Here is a 20,723-nt window from a genome sequence, read left to right as displayed (position 1 = left end):
TTTAATAAGAACAAAAGGGTCTAGTCTACCATGCCCACACATGTACATAATCCATGATCTCTGTGTCTAAGGATTCTTGCAGCAGTATTGCATTGCCTTGCAGGGGAGCATTCCCCCACCCCATGAAGGACACCGACACCACGTTTTGGCAGAAAATGGCCACAACTTTTTATTGAGAAGCGTTGGAATGGCATGGGGAAAGAATCCCATAAACCTGTGACCACATGGTCACAAGGCACCCAAAAATTCTTACCGCCTAGCAGGTATGCCCGGGTCCTCTTGGCTATCAGCCAAGCTCCCCGTGCCCCCAATGACCTGCTGGTTACCTGGGTGGTGGCAAGTTCTTTTGGGACCCCTTGAGGTGCGAACCTTTGCCGGGCCCCTTGCCACCTGGTAAGTGGTTCTACCATCCAAGCTTCCCCCTCCATGAGGGGGAGGCCTCCCGGCTCCACTTACCAATGACCTCTTAAGGAGGTCCCCTCCAAAAGAGCGGGGCAGCTTGCAGGCTTGTCCCACTCACAAAGGGATCTTCCCCCTGCCACAAACCCTCAAGTTGTGACAGTGTTTTAATAAAATTCAAATGCAATATCCGTTAGGAACAAACAAGCAATATGCAATGCACAACATTGTGTAACTAAAACTTTCAATAACCGGTCTTTTTGGGAGGGTGGGTGGGTATTTCCCCGTCAGTGAGGGAGAGGGAAAGAGCCTCGAGCCGATTGCCCCGCCCCTGGTATAGAGCAGGGATGGAGCAACGGCCAGGCACGCTCCCACAACCCTCCCCCCCCAGAGCCCTCTGGGACTTGTAGTCCCAAAGCAGCTCGGATCCCTTATGGGCTGGGAGCTTCCCAGCCGCGGCAATGCTGCCGGGGTAAGTCCCGTTCGCCCATTATACCCAGTAACCATTGCCTTATATTGCCTTTCACATGTGCCACTTAAAACACTTTTCTGTCCTTTTTCATTGTTGGTGTGAATTTATAAAAGACAGTTTTAATGCATGAGTGTCAGGTTTCTGATTTGATTGGTAGTGATGCAGGAAGGCTGAGTTACAAAGGTATTTTAGCTTCTCTGCAATTTAAGAATGCATGTGTGATTTCAATTACTTAGAAACTTCAGTATTACTAAGAACATCTGAATCTAATGCTAATGGGACTTAGGCAAAAAGTGGGGAGAAGCAGTGCCCCCCCCCCAAAGAGAAAAGATTTAGCCATTTGTAATTGCAAAAAAAAACCCACGGAAATGTGCGTGCACAGACTTAACAAAATATGTTTGAGTGCCTGACCAGAAACCACTCCAGTGATAGACAACAGTCCCCTAAGCAGAGCTTTGCTGAAGGGGGATGGGGAAGCAGCATCCATATTGGAGGGGGCCAGGAGGCAGCACTGGAGCTCCTGGGGCCACATATGTAGTACTATGCAAGTGCACAACTTGGTTGTAATTGGCAGTGGCTAGAGTACTCCCTTTAGCTACTAAAGGCAGGCTTATCAGGAGAGGCTGGGTGCTAAAAACATGTTGTGCTTTCAGCCCCACCAACACATTGGCTGGCCAACAATTGCTAGTAAACATTGGTAGATAGGTATCTGGGCAGATGGGAAGAAGAGAGAGTCCATTGGGGCTGTGAAAGGGAGGGAAAGAGGGACAGGAGGGAAAGTGATGTTGAATAGACTGAAATAGAGTAGGTGGGTAAATGGGGGGATGGGACTTGAATGAAGTGAGAGCCAGAGCAATTGTGGAGAGCAAGCACTTTGAGGGAGGAAGACCAGTAGAGGAAGTGAAGTTCTCTTCCTAAGCCCTTTAATACCTAATTTAGCAAAACCAAATAAAGATTTTTTTAAGTAAAAGCCAAATTAATATATATATATCTTTAGCACTATTTCTGTTACCATCTCTCTCCTTAGAGCCTTTTAAAAACAAGAGATAACTTGCCAACAAAGTTTTAAAAATTGGCTCATTTAACATGGAATTACACAGAATTCCTTGATAAAATTCATAGCGTCTGTAATAGAACGTTGCATCAGTTTACACATTGTGTGTTACTTTGATGAAGATGTTTTTTAAACATTACGTTTCTTTGTGCTTATGGTTTGTTCCTCCAGTATCATCTTTGTAGCAGTAAAACATGAACAGGCGTGTTGGCATGTAGATTAACCACCATGTTGATTCATTCTGTTTCATTGGTTTCAAAACAATGGCATTCCATCTACAGCTCACAGTGGTCAATTTTAATTTATGCAACAGAGCCACTGTTATTTCCGTTCCTGGCTTGGGGTTTGTACCTCTGGGACTGATTATGCACGGGCCCAGGTCTTCCCCCAACCTACAGTGTCCCTGCAGGGACACCACATGCCCCTGTCAGCTCTGCGGAGCTGTGGAGCTTGCTGGGCAGTCCCCCCCGCACCTTGGTGGGAGAGTGGCATATTGCTCTCCATCATTGTGTAGTGGGGGCCCCATGCCCCCCACTCACTCCCAGCTGGTGCTGCCTCCAGGCAGCGTACTGGGCTTTCTAGCCATAGTGTTTTGCGTGTGTGTGTGCTACGCTGGGGCAGCCTGCATACGTCAGGGGATTCCCTCCCCCGTGCATACTCAAGATGTGCCAGGGCATGCTGCCCCAACACAATGCCCAACAGCAGTCTGCCATGCCTGCTACTCTGCATAATGGGTCTGGGAGGCTCACAGCCTTCCCATTCTTCAGCTGATAGCTGTTTTAAGGTGGGAATCACCTGCCAACCACAAACATGGGGCAGGTGTTGCATGTGAGAACAGTGCTCGTAAAGGCCACAGGTGAATCCCAAACCACTGACTATCACTGCTTTGAAATAAACAAAATGTCCATCACTGAACATAGGATTCTGAGGAGAGAAGAGGGAGGCACACTGTGTCCTCTGTCCTTTTTATATTGTCACAATGCAAAGAATTCACAGAGGACCAGAAGGAACGTATTATCACCTATTGCCACCTTCTCCTCTCCAGTACTCTACCATACCTTTTGCAGTGATTCCAGAGTCAGAAGCTCTCTTTCACCGATCTGTCTTCCGGCACCATACTCTTCAGTTTTCATTGTCTCGGACAAGAGGATACTTTGCTTGCCACACTTCATTCAGCATATGGGCACATCTTGACAGGGAAGGGAATGAAGGATGGAACAGAACAATTTGACCCCAAGCATGGTTTGCACACAGCCTTGGAAGTATGGAAGAAGAAATCAGTGTCATTTGTGTAGAATGAGTTTTAATTTTAATAGGAAGGTGGTGAGTTTTCCTTGGGAAGATTTTAGGCAGAGGCTAGATAGTTATCTCACAGAAATGTTGATTTTATGAATTCAGGCAGGTTGTGAGTGGATGGGCAGGAAGGGACATGCCAGTGTTTGTCTCTTGTGGCCCTTCCTTGCATACCCTAGGTATTGCTAATTGCTACTGTGGGATGGTAGGTGAAATTCCTCCAGGCCAAGCTGGATTCTGGAGATTTTTGGTGTGGGAGGGGAATCACTTGGGCATGAAATTGGGGTCACTGTGGGTGGGCAACTAGTTGTGAGTTCCTGCATTGTGCAGGGGGTTGGACTAGATGACCCTGTAAATCCATTCCCACTCTATGATGGTATAAATCTAGGGCAAACAAGTCTGCAATGTTACCAAATCAAATTGTTCATTTGTGCTTGTGATTCAGTTCTTTTTGTTTTCTTGTAATATTATTACCAACATTTTGACAGTGTTATTTTGATATTTACCTCATATAAATTGGCGTGAATTCGATGCATTAATCTAAATTACTTTTTTTGCTTTAGATAGGAAAGCTTATATGTCTTTGGTTTGTGGCTTGCAGATCTTTTCTGTTACCAACAACACAGAATGTGTGAAGCTGCTGCAGGAAATCAAATGTGCACACTGTTCACCGAATGCTCAGAATCTATTCCACTCAACTGAGAAAGAAGCATTGGAAAGAGAACTAGTCCTTCCTTTCCTGTGCAAGGATTATTGTAAAGAATTCTATTACACTTGCAGAGGTCACATACCAGGTAAAAATATTGAAAAATGGTAACTGAAGTTATGTGTGATTTTAATTGCTTAACTGTACTAGGTTTCTTATGTTCATCTAAAAAGCTTTATCAAGAAAATACTGCTTATGTATTGAAAGATAATTTGATGTCATTAAACGTGAACAATTGGAATAATTATAGTTAAGTAGTACTTAATTTTATGATTCTTAAGTGGATTTAGAAGAGTGTGTTTAGAACTGCACTGGTGACTGAGGTTAGCCCATAGGACACGGAGTTCCCGGAGAAAGATTCCATAACAAGTATGTAAAAACATACACACAAGTATGTACATATAAATAATAATAATAATAAAGAAATGAGAAGGCCAGGGGGGTGGTTTTAAAAAGAGGTGGTTTTAAAATTAGGAATATTTTACTTTTTCCAGTGGATAACTTCGAAAGTTTGGATAACACTAAATCAAACATCTTTTTAAATTGTTGAAATGCCTTTTAGGACAAGATTTTACTCACTCAACATGGATAGTATAAAAATTTTAATGCATGACAATCTATAGCATTAAATAATAATTGTTATGCTTGTTGTGATCATAGATATATTTTCCAGAACGTGCTTATACTTTTTTTCTGTGATTAATTTGCTGTAACATGTGTGATAATGAACGGTTGAAGGGTTCAGTGTTTTTAACATTACGAAGTTAAATTTAATCTTAAAATATGCAGTAGTCCTATTGTGGCTGTATGAAACTGCTTCGGTCTGAATAATGGATTAGTTCTTGCCAACTTTTATGCTGATGAAAAAGAGAGGAGGGCCCCCTTTGGCCCACCAAAAAGCTGTACTTTTGAGGAGGGCCATGTAGATAGGGCTGTGTAGAGGGATGGCCATGGAGATAGAAATCAAGCAGAATGGGAATCAAATGGGATAGAACTGTAGAGCTGATAAAAAAAACAGTACAGCTCAACACAATTTATTTTTAGTTTTGAACTATTATTTTTCCCACCTCTCTGTGGGAAAAAATCAGGATACATGTGGAGCGATAACAGGCATACAATAGTTTACCGTTCTTAAGTATTTTAAATAGTCATAATTTTGTTTGTGCAAAACTAAGGTATTTGTCCTTTTAAATTCCAACTCTATAACACATTGTAGCATTTTAGATAGATACAGATACAGAAGCCTTTATTGGCATAATATTGTAGCATTTTATTTGCTTTGTAACTAGTGCAGTTTACCTTATTAAAATAGGAGAATAAGTTTTATTTATTATATTTATATTGTATACATTTCCATTTTCTCCCATTTTCTCCAGCATTTCTATTTTTATAGCTTTAAGAGGTCTAGACATGTTTTATTCCTAGGTGCAAGCAGAAGTTTCAGAGTATAAGTCTGAAGAAATACAGTTGGATTTTAACTCTGTAGGATATGAGAGAGCCCTCAGCAAGTGTTCTCAGGGAAGGAAATGAACTATGTTTTTCCATGACTTCAGAATTTCCAGAAATTTTACATCTCCAGTCTGATGACTGCCAGTATCTTACTTCTCAGGCTACATTACAGACAGTATAAATGGGTGATTGCTGACTTGTAGTATCAGACTGTGATATCATTGAATGACCTCGAACTGTGTCTCTTGTCTTCTCTTCTGGTGATCCCTCAGGGACTAAAACATTTTGGGTGGTACATGTCTCAGATATCCTTCCTGAATTTGGAACACGGCAATCCATCAATTTTTTATCCTATTTTTCCTTCAAGGGTTTCAGAATGTATACGGTTCTCTTCGATTTTATTCTTCTAAATAACCCTGTGAGGCAATTTATACTGGGAGAATGTGATTGATTCCAGGTTACCCACTGAGGGTGTTTCATGGCTTGGTAGGGATTTGTACCTGACTCTCCATGCTCTGATACTCTCTAGCAACATAATTTCTTCATCTTCTTCCTCAGAGAGATCTTTAGGGGCTTTCTCCTCACACTTCAGGCAGGGTCTGGAAGTCTTTTGATGAAAAATGGAGGGATGTCAGAGTCCGTACTTGCTTCCCCCCCCCCCCATGGTTATTAGTAATATTGTTATAATCTTGTACAGCATTGATATAATTACAAAATAGTCACCTGAATATTTACAGTTTAAATATTGACAGGACACAAGATGAAAGGGGAATAGGAGGACATAAAGCGCAAGCTATGTAGGGCAAGTCGACAGAAACTTTTTAAATATATATAAAATAAAGCAGAAAAATACTAAAGGATGTAATTAAGAGTGAGGAGGAAAGAATCTCAGTTATGAGGGGAACCAAACGCTACAACAGCAAATACAACACACCCAATCCAAGCAGATGATTAAAGGGAAAGCAAGCAAAGAAAACTGATGAATAGGTTAATAAAGGAAGGTGATGTCTTGACCTCTTTGAGACACTGTGCTAAAGGGCACGATCAGGGGTCGGAGGCAGCCTTAGGTGAAGTTGTGGCTTTTAAACCATCAAGAAGAGATTCCACACTCCTGGCTCTTCTGGATGTCTAGGAACAGTGACTTGTAATTTTAAAACAGCTAAAATGCATCGGTAGAGTCAGGGTGAGCTTAAATGGACTGCATGATGCTAAAGCTCTGTTCCATTTCTGATTTGACAGTCATGTAAAATGAGCAGAGAGCTAAAGCAAATTTTCAATTGAACTATAGGCTTTGGATTAATTTCACAGAGCTACTTGGAGGAAATAATGAGTAGTCTTCAAACTCCCCATTTCTGTGGAGTGGAAGGGCACCTGTGCTTATGCAAGAGTAGCGAGGGATTTTGCCAATTCCTCGTCTCACTGTAAAATGCTGCAATCTAATACCATTCCTGGTGATTTTTCAGTCATCACAAGCAGCTTTAGAAAGTGTGGGGGACTACGCAGGGGAAGGGAGGGATGGTAAAGATTCACATGATAAGTGCACAGCTCCAGTTCTATGGATTCTGCCCAGACCTTTTGGTTAGCGAGAGAATATATCATAGTGAATGGGATTTGTAGAGTATTATATGAATGTGAAATGTGGGATCTGAGTTAATACAAAAGAGGCTCAGTCCAGAAAAAGATAGGTTGTACTTAAGTCCTCTGACTTCATTGGGATTTAGGATTTTCTATGGATTGTGCTGTCACCTTTTTCTACTGATTTTTTTTTTTACAAGTCACATTTTATCCTTTGTAAGGGCTCAGCTTCTTCTGTTGTGGGGGAGGGGGCATCAACTCACAGCCAATTTATGGAAACCTCCTAAGGTTGGCTTTTTCAACCAGGATTTTGTGAAGACCTGGGGCTTCTTGACAGCCTTGGAGAGGTTTCCTGAATGGGTGGGAATTAATTAATTTTATATATTTAAAAAAAAATAAACATTTATTGGGAGATATGAACATATATGGTCATGTTTACTGCCTCCCACCAAATGACCAGTGATAGGTCTGGAGGGTGGTGGGAAGGGTAAGGGCCCAAGGTGGGCATGTACACAGCTATGCTTCCCAACAATATTCTGTACCATCACGGCACTTCTGGGGTTTCTCAAAGCCTGAAGAATGTTTCAGGGGTTTCCTCAATGGGAGAAAAGTTGAGACGGGCTGCTCTAGGGCAGGGGCAGTCAACCTGTGGTCCTCCAGATATTCATGGACTACAATTCCCAGGAGCCCCTGCCAGCAAATGCTGGCAGGGGCTCCTGGGAATTGTAGTCCATGAACATCTGGAGGACCACAGGTTGACTACCCCTGCTCTAGGGTATTCAAGGTAAAAAACATACAGAAATGTATAGGATAGTAGTACAGGAGTGGTACAGGAGTGTATAAACTTCTTTCACTGAAATCTGTAATACATTAAAATGACTGAAAAGTAGTTTGAAGATGAGTTAGTGTGACTTTACTATTGCATTTTCAGCTGTTGTTTCCTGGGAAGCCAGGAAGATGTAAGTACCTGGCTTTTATCGATCTATGGTTCCATCCTAGTATATCGTTCTGTATGTGTACAGGTACATAGTTGGGGTTAATATCTGAGCTGAATCAATTGTAATTGAATACAGTGACAAATAAGAAAGAAAAGGAGTCAGGTTTCAAAATGTCGTGCAATAAAATCCTAGGTGTACAAAATCAGGAAATTCAGAGGAGGGCAAACAATTCCTAATGGAAGTGCTCACATTTTGCTAGTCTTAAGTGGAAGCCACTCTTGGAAATGTGTGCAGTTATCCCCACAACAGAGAAAGAAGAAGGACCAGAGAGAAGAGGAGGTATTACTAGTTGAGGAGAGATGGCTTGAACTTGGTGGTGAGTAGAAGGGCAGAGGGGTTACAGAATAGGGTTTTAAAGCTTGGCTAAACAACATTGTGAGAGAAGAGGGGAAAAGGTAGCACAATGTCCACTAGGGCCAATTCTGCATGGGCGGAAAAGGCTGGGGTGGCATCAGCATGGACCCAGGGCTAAATTCTATGTTTATATGACATTGCCACCAGGCCGTCACCCTCCCAGGCCTGGCACAGATTGGGCCCCAGAAACCCTGCACTAACAGGATCTATCCTGCAGCAGGCCCATGTGGATGAGCCTGGCTCCTCCCTGCCCTACAGAGGCTGGCAGGGGGCAAAAAATGCCCTGGTCATATTCATGGTGCTACAGGGCAGACCAGGGCTTTTTACAATTTTGCAGGAAGGTGGGAGTGCAAAATACAATACACCCCATACACCCAAGCATGGTAGAACCTTTTCACTGCTCCTGCATCCCCAGGAAAACAGCGGGGCACCGGGTGTCCCACTGAAACGTGTCCCCCATGAGGACACATTAAGCTGATATGGAATCAACCTAGCTGGTTGGGAATGAAAGGGAGAAGGGAGGGGGAGAGAATGACGGAGATCTCTGGAGGAAGGGTCTGTGACATCAGAGGAGAGTACAGAGGGGAGGGCATGCAAGAGAATCAGAGATAAGAGAAAGGTACATACATTGTTTGATTCTGTGAATATTGTCAAGAGCAACAGTGATGGAAGGTGGTGTGGTAAAACTGAAGGTAGACTGCTAAACTAAAATATGGTTCTTACTAGTAATCAAGCCCACTGCAGTTAAATGCAGCGGGCGCTAGGCAGTTACTGTGGGTGGGTCATGGGATTTGTATTCGATGGACATCTGTAGGGCCAGAGCTTGAGTCTACCTGAGTAACCCTCCACCTCCCCCCAGTCGAGGCTGCCATGGCAACCCCTTGCCATTGTCTGCCTGGAAACCAGGGCCCGCCCCTCACCTGGAGTCTCTCCTTCAGGAATCGCTGGACGGGGTCGAAGCCCTGCGGCTGCGCGGCCACCTGGAGGCCGGATGGGGCCTTTAGTTGAGCGGCGGCGACCGCCGCGGAGGCGTGGGCGGTTTGCTGCTGGCCGGGAGGCACCCCGGGGGCAGCGAGAGGCGCGGCCTGGGCCAGCTGTTGCTGCTGCTGGTGCTGAGGCGCCGCCACCGCCATGCTGCTTTGGAAGATGAGTATGCCGGTTGGGACGCTCCAGTCGTGCGGAGCGGAAGTGGCCTGGTAGCGGCGAACTCCATTTCCCAGGAGGGCCAGCGCCGCGGCCGGAAGTGCCCCGTAGCGCCGGCGACGGTCCCAGGATCGCGATGGCACCCACCATCCAGATGCAGGCGCAGCGGGAGGATCCGGGCCACAGGTGAGACGCCAGGCGGCCAGGCAGGGAGCCCCCGGCAGCCGCGCTTCGCGCGACTGCCGGGGGCTCCCTCTGGAGCGGCCTGACGCGGCGAGAGGCGCTTTGCGCCTCTTGCCGCGCCAGGCCGCCAGGCAGGGAGCCCCCGGCAGCCGCGCTTCGCGCGACTGCCGGGGGCTCCCTCGGGGGGCGGCCTGACGCGGCGAGAGGCACTTTGCGCCTCTCGCCACGTCAGGCCAGGAGCAACTGCGAGCCGCGCTGCGCGCGGCTCGCAGTTGCTGGGGCTGGGAATCGGAGGGACCAATCGGCAGGCGCGAAGCGCCTGCCGATAGGTCCCTCCGATTGTCTGTCGTGAGGAAGGGTCCAATCCGGACCCTTCCTCATCACGGACAGAGCCCACCTCAAGGCCCCTTAACCATTTATTTAGTCCGTGGCGCCCGCGGCGCCACGGGCGGTTTAAAGATAGACCTGAAATTCACACCTTTTGCTGTTGTTGGTTGGACGACTGGTTTCTCATCATTTGAGTCACTCTGAGGGATATACTAAAGGGCCAGAGATGAAGTTGTCTTGCTGATTGATTAATTTATTGGCCAGGCCTGTACTATTCATAACATCAAGGTGTAATATCATTGCCTGATAAATTTGCTTCCCACCCTTCCATCTTTTTAAATTTTATAACATTTACCCTAAGGGATCTGGTGATATTGAAACCTTGCACAACGTTTTGTATCAATTTTGTTTGTCCTAATAAATGGTATTGCACAGATCTTGTTATTGGTCCTGGGTTTTGCGTGGACCAGTATAGCTGTTTACAACCCTTTTCTGTATCATCCAGGACACTCGTAGAGAGGAATGGAAAGTTAGGGAATTGTCCCACAAGCAATGATCACTGAGTTTTTGTCTGTATGTGGGGAGATCCCTTGGAGATAATGCAAGTCCATTATGAAGGGATGTGATGGTCCTAGCTGTCTCTAATACCATTTTATTACACTTAATAGCTATCATGACTTTCTGGCTTGATTGAAGATGCAGTGTACCTGCACCTTTGTCTGCATAGGCACCAGAATTGTACAGGGCACTGGGACTGCAAAACCAGTCAGAGTTTAAATGTGTGTCACTTTTAAACAAGTTAACACAGACTATAAGAACTACAGAACAAGTCTCAAACTAAAATGGAAGAACTTTGGAAGAACTTTAAAAAATGCTTGTGCATGGAGTATTCTTGATTTCTTTGAACTCTCAGGGGTACACAATGTTTTTCGTAGTGTTCTTTGATTGACTTGAGAAAACATTTTGAAAGGAGTTGCTTTTTCCCTTTGGTGTGGTTTAACATGTATCTAAACTCATTCAAATATGAAAATATTATTATTGACTTTGTAAACTACAGAGAGGTTTCTAAGGCTTTCTTAAACCAGCTGTTTCTTGCTCTTTATTGGATTCCCTAAAGCAACACAGAGTACATCACAGTTGCCAAGACTACATGTTGAGCAGCGATAACAGATTAGATTAAATGTTTGGCTCAAGCTGAAGGCCTCCAGGAAGGACTATTTTTTTAAAAACCTATGTAAATAAAAATTGTAATTATCCCAACCACATATTATATTCTGTGAAATTTCAGCACTGTCTTTTTTCCAAAAGTTATTGTTCTTTTGCACTAAGAAAAGAATACGAAACTAAACCATCAGGCTGAGCAAACTGAGCTGCACAGGAGCTAGAGTCAAAGAACCTCACTCACCAGATCAACATATGTGGTGATGAATGACAAATTTATTTTCCTACAGAGTTTGTGTATATGTAAAACTGCTGAAGTGCATCAAGATGTCAAGTGCTTTCTGTGACCACCCAGGTTGCCTTGAAAGATAACCAGATGAAAACACAACTTTAAGCACTGGACAGAGCACTGTGCATTGGAAGAAACAGCTTACATGCTAAAACATCAGCAAGAATAGGATACTTCCCCTACATCAGTCAGATGCTAATTTTCAGTCCAAAGCCTTGTTCCAAAGCTGGCCACACTGACAAAAAATTTTTTGGCATATATTATTGTCCATTGACCTGTATATTATTATAATTGTTTAAAATACTACGGAAAATTTTTGTTCTGGGACAAAAAACAATTGGCTCAGTTTTGGAGCAACATGGCTCTAAAAAAGAGAGTCTTACCAGGAAATATATGTTGAGCCAATTTGATTTTTATTGTTTTTGATCCTCAGACCAGCATGCCTAGGCTGCAGTTCTTTGAACACTTTTCTGGGAATAAACCCCCACCTAATAAGTTGGGGGGGGGTCTTTCTGAATGTACCCATTGCTCCATCAGATTCATACAGAATATGAACGATTGCTGAGAAAAAAACTCCCTCACTAGTTGGTTTTATTTGGGTGAAACAGTAGTTGCCTTTTGGGGAGTAGGATCAAAACCCCAAATCGAATCTCTTACAGCCTCTAGTATCTTGGAAAACTCTTACAACCTCTGTAGTATCTTGGAAACTTTAGTAGCAAGCTAACCCATTAGGCAGTTGGAAGTTTTTTTAAAGGTAGAATGAGGGCAGATCCCCACAGTTTCTTGGCTCACAAATCATAACTAATGTGTATGGCTAAACATCCAAGAGCTGTATGGAAGGGCAGTATAAAAATATCAATCAATCAATCAAACCTTGGGGCTTATCTTAGTATTTTTTAAGTAGAAAAAAAAGGGCCTAAAATCAGGGGTAGTCAAACTGCGGCCCTCCAGATGTCCATGGACTACAACTCCCAGGAGCCCCTGCCAGCATTCGCTGGCAGGGGCTCCTGGGAATGTAGTCCACGGATATCTGGAGGGCCGCAGTTTGACTACCCCTTAAGGTAGAACAAACAAGTACAAGAGATGGGATACTACATAAACAAATGAAGAGGCAAAATTTTATATTCCAAGAATCAAAAGGGCTCCAAAGGAAAACACTGCTGAGACTGAATTGATGGATAACAGGAAACTAGTATAGCGAAACAGGAAGGCCTGTATTCCATTGATTCTTCAATGATGTAGGGGAAAACTGTTATTGTCATTGCATGGCTTGAGGTATTTTGTTGCTGGCGTGTTTGTTTATTTTGTTGTGAGGTAGATTCTCCTGCTACTTAGGTAGTTATTCTGAGTTTTCTCACTATCTCTTCCATTTTTAATTACAAGCATTTTTACCCTGATATATTAGGAGTGTCTGCACAGAATAGCTTACTCTTATCTATATATCCAATTCTCAACATGACCCAAATCTGTAAATGTTTTAGAGACTGGGGCTATGAACTGACAAGAAAGGAACCAGGTTTGCAGAAAAATCTGGGATTGTGTGTGTGGGGGGAACATACATTGGCCATTAACTCCCCCCCTCCCATAACAGAACCAGCATCTTTGCCCTTAAGGAATGAATTGTCTCAGTGGTCATTGTAGGGGTTGCTTATTAATTAATTAATTTTTTTGCCCACTACTCTCCATGGACTCAAGGCAAGTTACAAACCATATAACTGCATCAAAACCCCTGCCCCATAAACCCCCACATAAAACATAACCCAAGATAACGACATTTCTCATAGCTCCTTCCCCATCCAGCAGCCATCTACTTTGGGGGTTTGCTCGGTGTAAATACATAGCCTGAGGAGGGCCCCCTTAGATTTTAATCATGTCCTGAAGAGCTCCATTTTACAGGCCCTGTGGAAGTGTGAAAGCTCCATCAGGGCCCTCAGCTCGCCAAGGAGCTCATTCCACCAGGTTGGGGCCAGGACCAAAAAGGCCCTGGCCTAGGTTGAGACCAGGCATATTTTGGGCCAGGGCCATCCAGGAGATTAGTTCCCACAGAGCAAAGTGCCCTGTGGGGTGGCATAAACAGACAAGCAGCCCCTCAGATAGGTAGGGCCCGAGCCACTGATGGCTTGGCAATCTTAGCAATATTTCTAGCCATTTCAGTCAGTATAAGGTGGGGGGCAGAGATTTTTCCAGGGCTGTTTTGGCCTTCCAGTCCACCCCGGTCCCCTCCCCCCTTTCCAAGAGGGAGGATTTATTTGGGACAGGCCCAGCAGCAACTACCAAGCAAGTTACTCCATGCATTTTGCACAGTTCACCCAGTTGAAACAGTGATTGCATGACCCCTCTGTAGATACTTAAATATATAGACTGAAGTCATAGACAAACAACATTAATCTTTCTACAAGCCTAAAAATAATGCTGAAATTTGGAAGAAAAAAAAACTGTGCACGTTGCTTTAAGAAATGGTCTTCAATGTTGCCAACCTTCAGTCCTACATTTCTGTTAATAAAAGGCAGGGGGAGGGAGCAGAGAACTTTCTGTTTTGATATTGAAGAAAGAAGTCATTGAAGCATCTTAGTCCCATGTGACTTGTATAACTCGCCCATCTTGGCTGCTTGCTTCTCATCAACACCAGCCACCCCATGAAAACCAGTGTGGCATTACTGGTAGATATTAAGATGAAGATCTAGAAGACCCAGGTTTGAATCACCATTCTGCTATGGAAACATACTAATACCTTTTCTGCACCAGGAATTCGGTGTGGCACAGCGCTTGTCCAGTTGCAGGGCTAATTTCTGCTTCTGGATGACATTGGCACCAGTCTAGGACAGTCCCAGGTCTGGAGAGATGCACACCTTCATTTGCCCCATGGTGAGGGAATTCACAATCCCTTGCTGCAGGGCAAGTGAGAGAGTGCATCACACCAGGCTTGGGACCACCCCTGACATCATCCGGAAGTGAAAATTAGCCCCAGAACCAGACAGGCACTGCACCAGACTAGGTTCCTGGTATGGGAAAGGTCTGGTTGACCTTTAGCCAGTTACACATTCTCAGACTAACTAATCTCATAGAGTTGATGGGAGCATTACATTGAATGGAGGGAATTATGTAATCTGCTTTGGGTTCCTATAGAGGAGAAAGTAGATGAAGTAAATAATAAATATAGTTGCAGATGGGGAGCAGATAAGAGGTAGTATGTTTGGTGAGTGGAAATAAAAGAAACGGAAAGGTGAGGATACAGGGGGATTCCAGGAGGAGGGAAAGAGGAATTGCTATGGGAAAGGGGATACTGTGGAAAATTTCAGTTTCTTCATCATCAACCTTAAAGTTTTGTCATTTCTCAGTAGTCACTACTTTTGTCTTCCAGATATTCAGCTGTAATCTTACTTTGGCACTTACTCAGATTGTTAGCTTTCCTTCCATCGGTTGTCACTCCACCTTCATCTAAATCTAATTCAGTTTTCATAATGATATTTTTACTTTATTTAAAACATTTTAATGTTTTTTTTCTATCCAATCAGGGTCCACAAGGCAGCATATAGATTTAACAAATAGGGAGATAAAATACATCCTTGTTTGACATCTTTGCCAACTGGAAAACATTTTGTTTTTCCATATTCTGTTTTAACAGTAGCCTGTTGTCCAGAATATAAATTGCACATCAGAACAAAAATATGTGGTACTTCATGTTTTTAAAACCTTGTGGACAAGCATGTATAGGAATTCAGAAATTCCTAGCAAACCAGGGATGGCTGGTGGAAGTTCTCAAATTTCAATTGATAGACCTGCTGTATTACTAGAAGGTATACCTTGCTTTCCACAAGTGTCGACACATTTGTGGCTGCCTTTAGAGCAGCCATCCTCTTCATTCCAAGACTGATGTAAGGGGCCCTTCCAGACCACTGTGTTTGGTTAGTAGCCTTACTCAGTTTTCTACTTTCTGTAGTTCTGGAAGTTACTATAAGGCAGTGGTCCCCAACCTGCGGTCCGCGGCCCGGTGCCAGGCCGCGAAGGCCTTGGTGCCGGGCCGCGGCTTCTTCTTCCCTCCCCCGCCCGAAGCGAGAAGCTCACCAGGCCGCGAGCAAATCGGCCGTCAAAGCGGCCGATTAGCTTGCAGGCCGGCAAGCTTCTTGTTTCGGGCGGGGGAGGGAAGAGAAGCTTGCCGAGCTGCAAGCTAATCGGCCGCTTTGGTGGCCAATTTGCTGGTGGCCCTGAGGGGCTGGGAGGCGAAGCCGCAACCGCCGGCATGGCGGCGGCGCAAACACGCGTGCGCGTACTGCCGCGCACGCGTGTTTGCACCCCTGCCGGGTGCAAACGCGCGTGTGCAGCAGTCCACGCACACGCATTTGCGCTGGGGCTGCCCTCTCCCCACTCTCCGGAGCAGCGGTCCGTGGCAGCTGAAAGGTTGCGGACCGCTGCTATAAGGTACACCATGTCTTTTGGATGAGAGACATAAAAAGATCCAATTTTCAGATGCCTATAATAGAATGTATTGGATCTTTTAGAGGTGCTTCCATGTGTTGCATATCCTTATCTGTGAGCAAAACATAAGCAGTCTTAGTCATTATGTGGTCTGACGAAGAGTGCTTGCACTCGAAAGCTCACGCCCTGAATAAATCTATGTTGGTCTTAAAGGTGCTCCTGGACTCTGATTCTGTTTTGTCATTATGTGCAAGAGATGTTTGCGCTAATAGGGGCAAGTTGAAGTCTCTGGTAATAACTGGTGGAACTATTTTGCTGTAACTGAGGGATGGGGAAGGAAGCAAGATGCCCAAGTGATATTGGCTGAATTGCTGTGATTCTAGAGAAAGGCAGGTGAACAAGAGGGCCTAGGAAATGATGTGTATGAGAGATACAGGATGGAGGGGTATAAAAACACATGAGGCTGTGTTATTATCTTCTCCGTGCCTGTGATTCTGGGCCAGATATCATTCAGTAAGGTGGAAAAGCCTTTGCATTTGATTCATGAGAAGGTAGAAGAAAAATGGATTAGCTCAATGTATAGGAATGATATTGACAGTAACAATTTACAGTTAACAAGAGAGAAATGTTTTCAGTGGCATCCAATTAAAAAAAACATAGTTGATTAACATAGCAATTTTGATAATGCAATCCCCAAGCAGAATTATACCTTTCTAAATCCAATCTGAGTGCATTTAGAAAGATATGAGTTCAGCATAGTACTTCCTACCTGCATGAATAGCATATCTGTTCCACATAATATATTTCCAATAAGGGCTTGAAGGAGGAACGTCTCATGGCTGAAGTGCCACTCAGTACTTAACACCCACTCAGGGTGGCTGTCTTGCCCCTGAGTGCCTCCTCCTCCAACCAGCATGCCTGACTGTTCAGTGGCCAGGCAGTCGCCTTCCATCCCCCACCCCTGACCAACCCCTACTCCTTCCACTTCCCTCCAAGGCTTGGAGGCTGCAGACCCCTGCTAGGTGAGAGCTACCTGTGCCAGTGAGTTCCCTAACAGCTTTCTGCAGCCTTCCCAGATCCTGGGGGGAGGCAGAGGCCATCTGCAGAGTTCTTCCCTCTTACCCCACCCCAATCAAGCACCCATTGTATTCTTGAATGCAAGGGGCTTGGCCCCTAGTACATAAAATAATAATTTAGGAAAACAGACTATTTTCTAGTGATGTATATGTTGCAGCAGCTGTCCTCAGCCAAGAAGGCATTCCTTCCTTTTGAGTTAAAGCAGGATGTAACTTCAAAGTTGGTACCTTATTAAAAATAACATTTTTGTAGAACTATAGTAGCCAATTAATGGTGTGGGTGGAATGGCTTTTCAGTTGAGCATTACTGTTCTAATCTTCAAACTTTATCACATGGTAGAATGGTCTCTTGCAATATCCCGAGTTGATGCATTCCATAGTAAATAGAGAGTTGAACCTGAAATGTTCAGGTTTTGAAAGTATTGAATAAAAGGGTTCTTATGGTACTACTGTATAGAATAAAGTTTATATGCTACATATGAATCTACTGTGCAAGATCTACTGTGTGTATACACAAAGAAGTGACTGGAAAATCTTGCAGGGACAGCAATGGGGACAACTAGCTAGAAAAGCAAGGTTAGGGATACACACCCCATTTCAAATACTTCTCCATCTTGCCTCTGATTGGTTCATTCAGATTTTTCCCTGTTCTTCTGAGAACAATTAGTTGTTCTCATCTGCTCACCAGCTAGAGCAAACAGACAAGCTTCTATCTCTCCTGTTATACAGTTTGCCATCTTATTCAGTACATCTGTTTTGTGGTTAATCAGCACGTGATCAAATTCTATGCATACCTATAATTTCTACAGACAAAAGACTGACATGATTGCTAAATATGATGATTCACCTCACTCTCCTAATACAACCAAAAATTGAATTAGAACCAACAATAACCTGTATCACTGTACATGTGTATTTAAGCACACATACAGTGAAGAAACACAACATATGACACTAGTTGTTAAATGTAAAGAAGCAAGAGGCACCCAAGGTACATAACAAATAGGTAACTTTATTTTAACTACAAAAGCTCATCAGGAAGAATCTTTGAACTGACTGACTAGACTGGAGCAGGAAAGTGAAACTCCTATTTCTAAGGCTGCATTCCAACGATTCTTAGCAGGGCAAACCAGGAAAGTCTATACTTTCACCCCTGGCTCAGTAGTCATACCAGAGGGGAGCTGTAATGTGAGCTGACAGAGTGATGCCTGATGTCTCAGAATCTTGGGCAGCTGCCTGGCTCATCACTGATGGTCCATAATGACTGAGATACACACCTCCTCATCTGGTCTGTAGGCTATAAGACTTGGCCATCTAAGGGTCTCATTCTAGTAAGATGGTGGACACTGTTGAGTTACAGTGGCAGGAATCTATGCTGATCTGATCCATAATTCCCGAAACAGACTGGGCCATCTGTATCATAGGCATGTTGAGGCCTTTAAACTCCGGCTGTAGCAGCTTTGTCATCACCATCCTTTTGTTGGCCCTTGGTCGGTCACGACACAAGAGAATTGTCAATCACCTGTTCATTAAGAGAGCCGAGTTAGGTTTTATTTATGATATCAGTTTCAGTAAGAGAAAACATTAACTTTATCTGAATAAGCAAACTAAATAAATATAGAAAAGCATACAGTTGAGAAATAACATATGAGCAAGAGAAAATAACAGGGGTATTTAAATGCTGTCATTCCCTCTGAAGAAATGCAGTTGCAGAAGTTTACTTCCTCTGAATGTGAAAATTCCTCTTCTTCATAGTGGCTTTAGCTAAAGTGAACCCCCACATCCAGAGGAACTTATCCCATAATTACCAGTATTAGAAGGCTTGTAAGGGATGGCCTTGTCCTTTTGTTCTGTTTATTAATCCTGAAGGGTAATTGGTTGACCACTGTTGTTTGCTCAAAATTGTCAAAGATTTCAAAGTCTCTGTACTTTTGAGAACAGGTAGGTTGCAGTGTTATTAGTTGCAATGAACAATGTGTGTGCAAATACCAACATAGCTGGAGTATAAGTTGTTGTTATGAGCTTTTGATGTGGCTGCTGATGAGATATCCTTATGATTCATGACATACATATCTTGGACTCCAGCAGACATAAAGATTTGGCTGGTTATTTCAAATCAATACACATCCTATCTCCTTGGTCTTAGTGTATCATCTAGTAGTGTATTGTCTCAGACCTTTACCACATGGAGAATGTCACACTGGGCTGCTGCCTGGTGATTGGGGCAGGGCAGGTTGCCCCACCTCTTCCTGCTCCCGTACAGGGGAGCATTTGGCCCACTGGACCCCTTCTGCCCTGGATTTGTGCTCCTGCACAGCAGCCAGGGAGGCAAGGTTCCACTGTGCTGCAGGGCAGTTAGGGCCTTTCATTTTTTTAAGATTGTGGTATTGTATTCCAATGCAATACCACATTCTTTAAAATTTAAAAAAAAACAACACTCCAGGCATCCCCGCGATGCTGCACAGTACAGCAGAGCCACCTTGGGGGCATTTTTTGTCCGTTCCAGGACACCATACTTGGGCATGGCTGGGGAGGATCCAGGCCAGAACAGCCCAACGCTTCCACAGCTGCGTGGCTCAACATGGGCCCCATTGATACCTGGGGCAAAAAGGGGAATGGAGATTTATCCGCATTCCCTTGCCACAGGCCAGATGAGTCAGGCCAGGCCTGGGACAGCCCCAGACTGGCACCGATATCATGCAGAAGTGGGAATTTGGTCTGGAACCAGATGAACCGTGAGTCAGTCCAAATTCCTGGTGTGGAAAAGGTCTCTGTCTTGCTCTGGCTCTGCTTCCATCACAATCATAAGCAGAGTTAATACCCTTTAAGTCCCCTTCAGCTGAATTCAGTGGATGTAGAAGGGTGTAACTCTGTTTGGAAATTTAGTGGAATGTAAGTTTAGTAGAACTACTTTGTGGCCTTTTTGAAATGTACTAATAAGTTTTGGTAGGACTGCAGGTACATTGGTATAATTTCTATTGAGTGTATAGGTTTGGGGACATTCATATTTCATGAAATTTAAACAGATAATAAGTTCTGCTGCCATCTTTATGTAAAGGCAATTGCCTATTTGCTTAAATCTAGATAGCAACATGCAGATAAAATTTAATATTGTATGAAGTTAAAAAAACCCAAAATGTTTTAAAAAATTAAAGAAAAATATTTTAAAGTTTATTTTTGTAAATTCTGAAATTGGCAATATTAATAGAATGGGAACATTCTCAAGGATTTATCCAATTAAATTTATTATATTGCTAACATATCTGATACAGATTTTTTCTTGCCTTTTATATGCATTTATATTAAATGCGGCCTTTTACAAGATAGTATGTGAGGTCCCATGAGGAACTCATGGGGAAATACTCTCATCGTCTTCTGACTTCTGACACGTACCCCAGTCATTTTTCTGTACTCTTCCTCCAACTGCCCTCTTCTCTTCCCCCATCTTTGTCATTCCACATCCTACTTCCCCCATTTACACCTCCCTCTGCCCTCTTACTGGCTCCTTTTCCCCTTGTCTGCCCTCTCTGCCTGCTGTCTGCCCCCCTTACCAGGTCCTTTCCACTCTGCCTTTCCTGACTGTCCCTCTCCTCTCAGCTGTTAGTCCGCCCACCCCTCTACAGCACTTTGCCTGCCTGCCTGTCCTCCTCATTACCACTCTGATTAACTGCTCTCTTCTCACTCCACATCAATTTGTTCCCCCACCCATCCTCATTTTACTGTCTGGCTACTCACTGGCTGGTCTGCCTGGCTTCCACTGGCTGATGTCCTCAGCAGCTCCCCCTCCCCAGCAACCTCAAGTGGTAAGGATGTACTCATGTCTCCCCA

General features: G+C 44.0%; 1 protein-coding gene across 2 annotated transcripts in view; it reads left to right on the top strand.

The window, feature by feature from the left end:
- Window positions 1-20,723, top strand: part of HHIP (hedgehog interacting protein) — a 94,217-nt gene that overhangs the window by 13,416 nt on the left and 60,078 nt on the right. For both annotated transcript variants that reach the window (XM_077300198.1, XM_077300199.1), the window contains exon 2: window positions 3,820-4,012. In XM_077300198.1, the coding sequence (XP_077156313.1) occupies window positions 3,820-4,012 (193 nt within the window). The remainder of the gene's footprint in view (window positions 1-3,819; window positions 4,013-20,723) is intronic.

Source organism: Paroedura picta, chromosome 10, assembly GCF_049243985.1.
Source record: "Paroedura picta isolate Pp20150507F chromosome 10, Ppicta_v3.0, whole genome shotgun sequence".
Classification (NCBI taxonomy): Eukaryota; Metazoa; Chordata; class Lepidosauria; order Squamata; family Gekkonidae; genus Paroedura; species Paroedura picta.
Note: the sequence above shows the minus strand (reverse complement) of the source record. Positions and strands in the feature narration are given on the sequence as shown.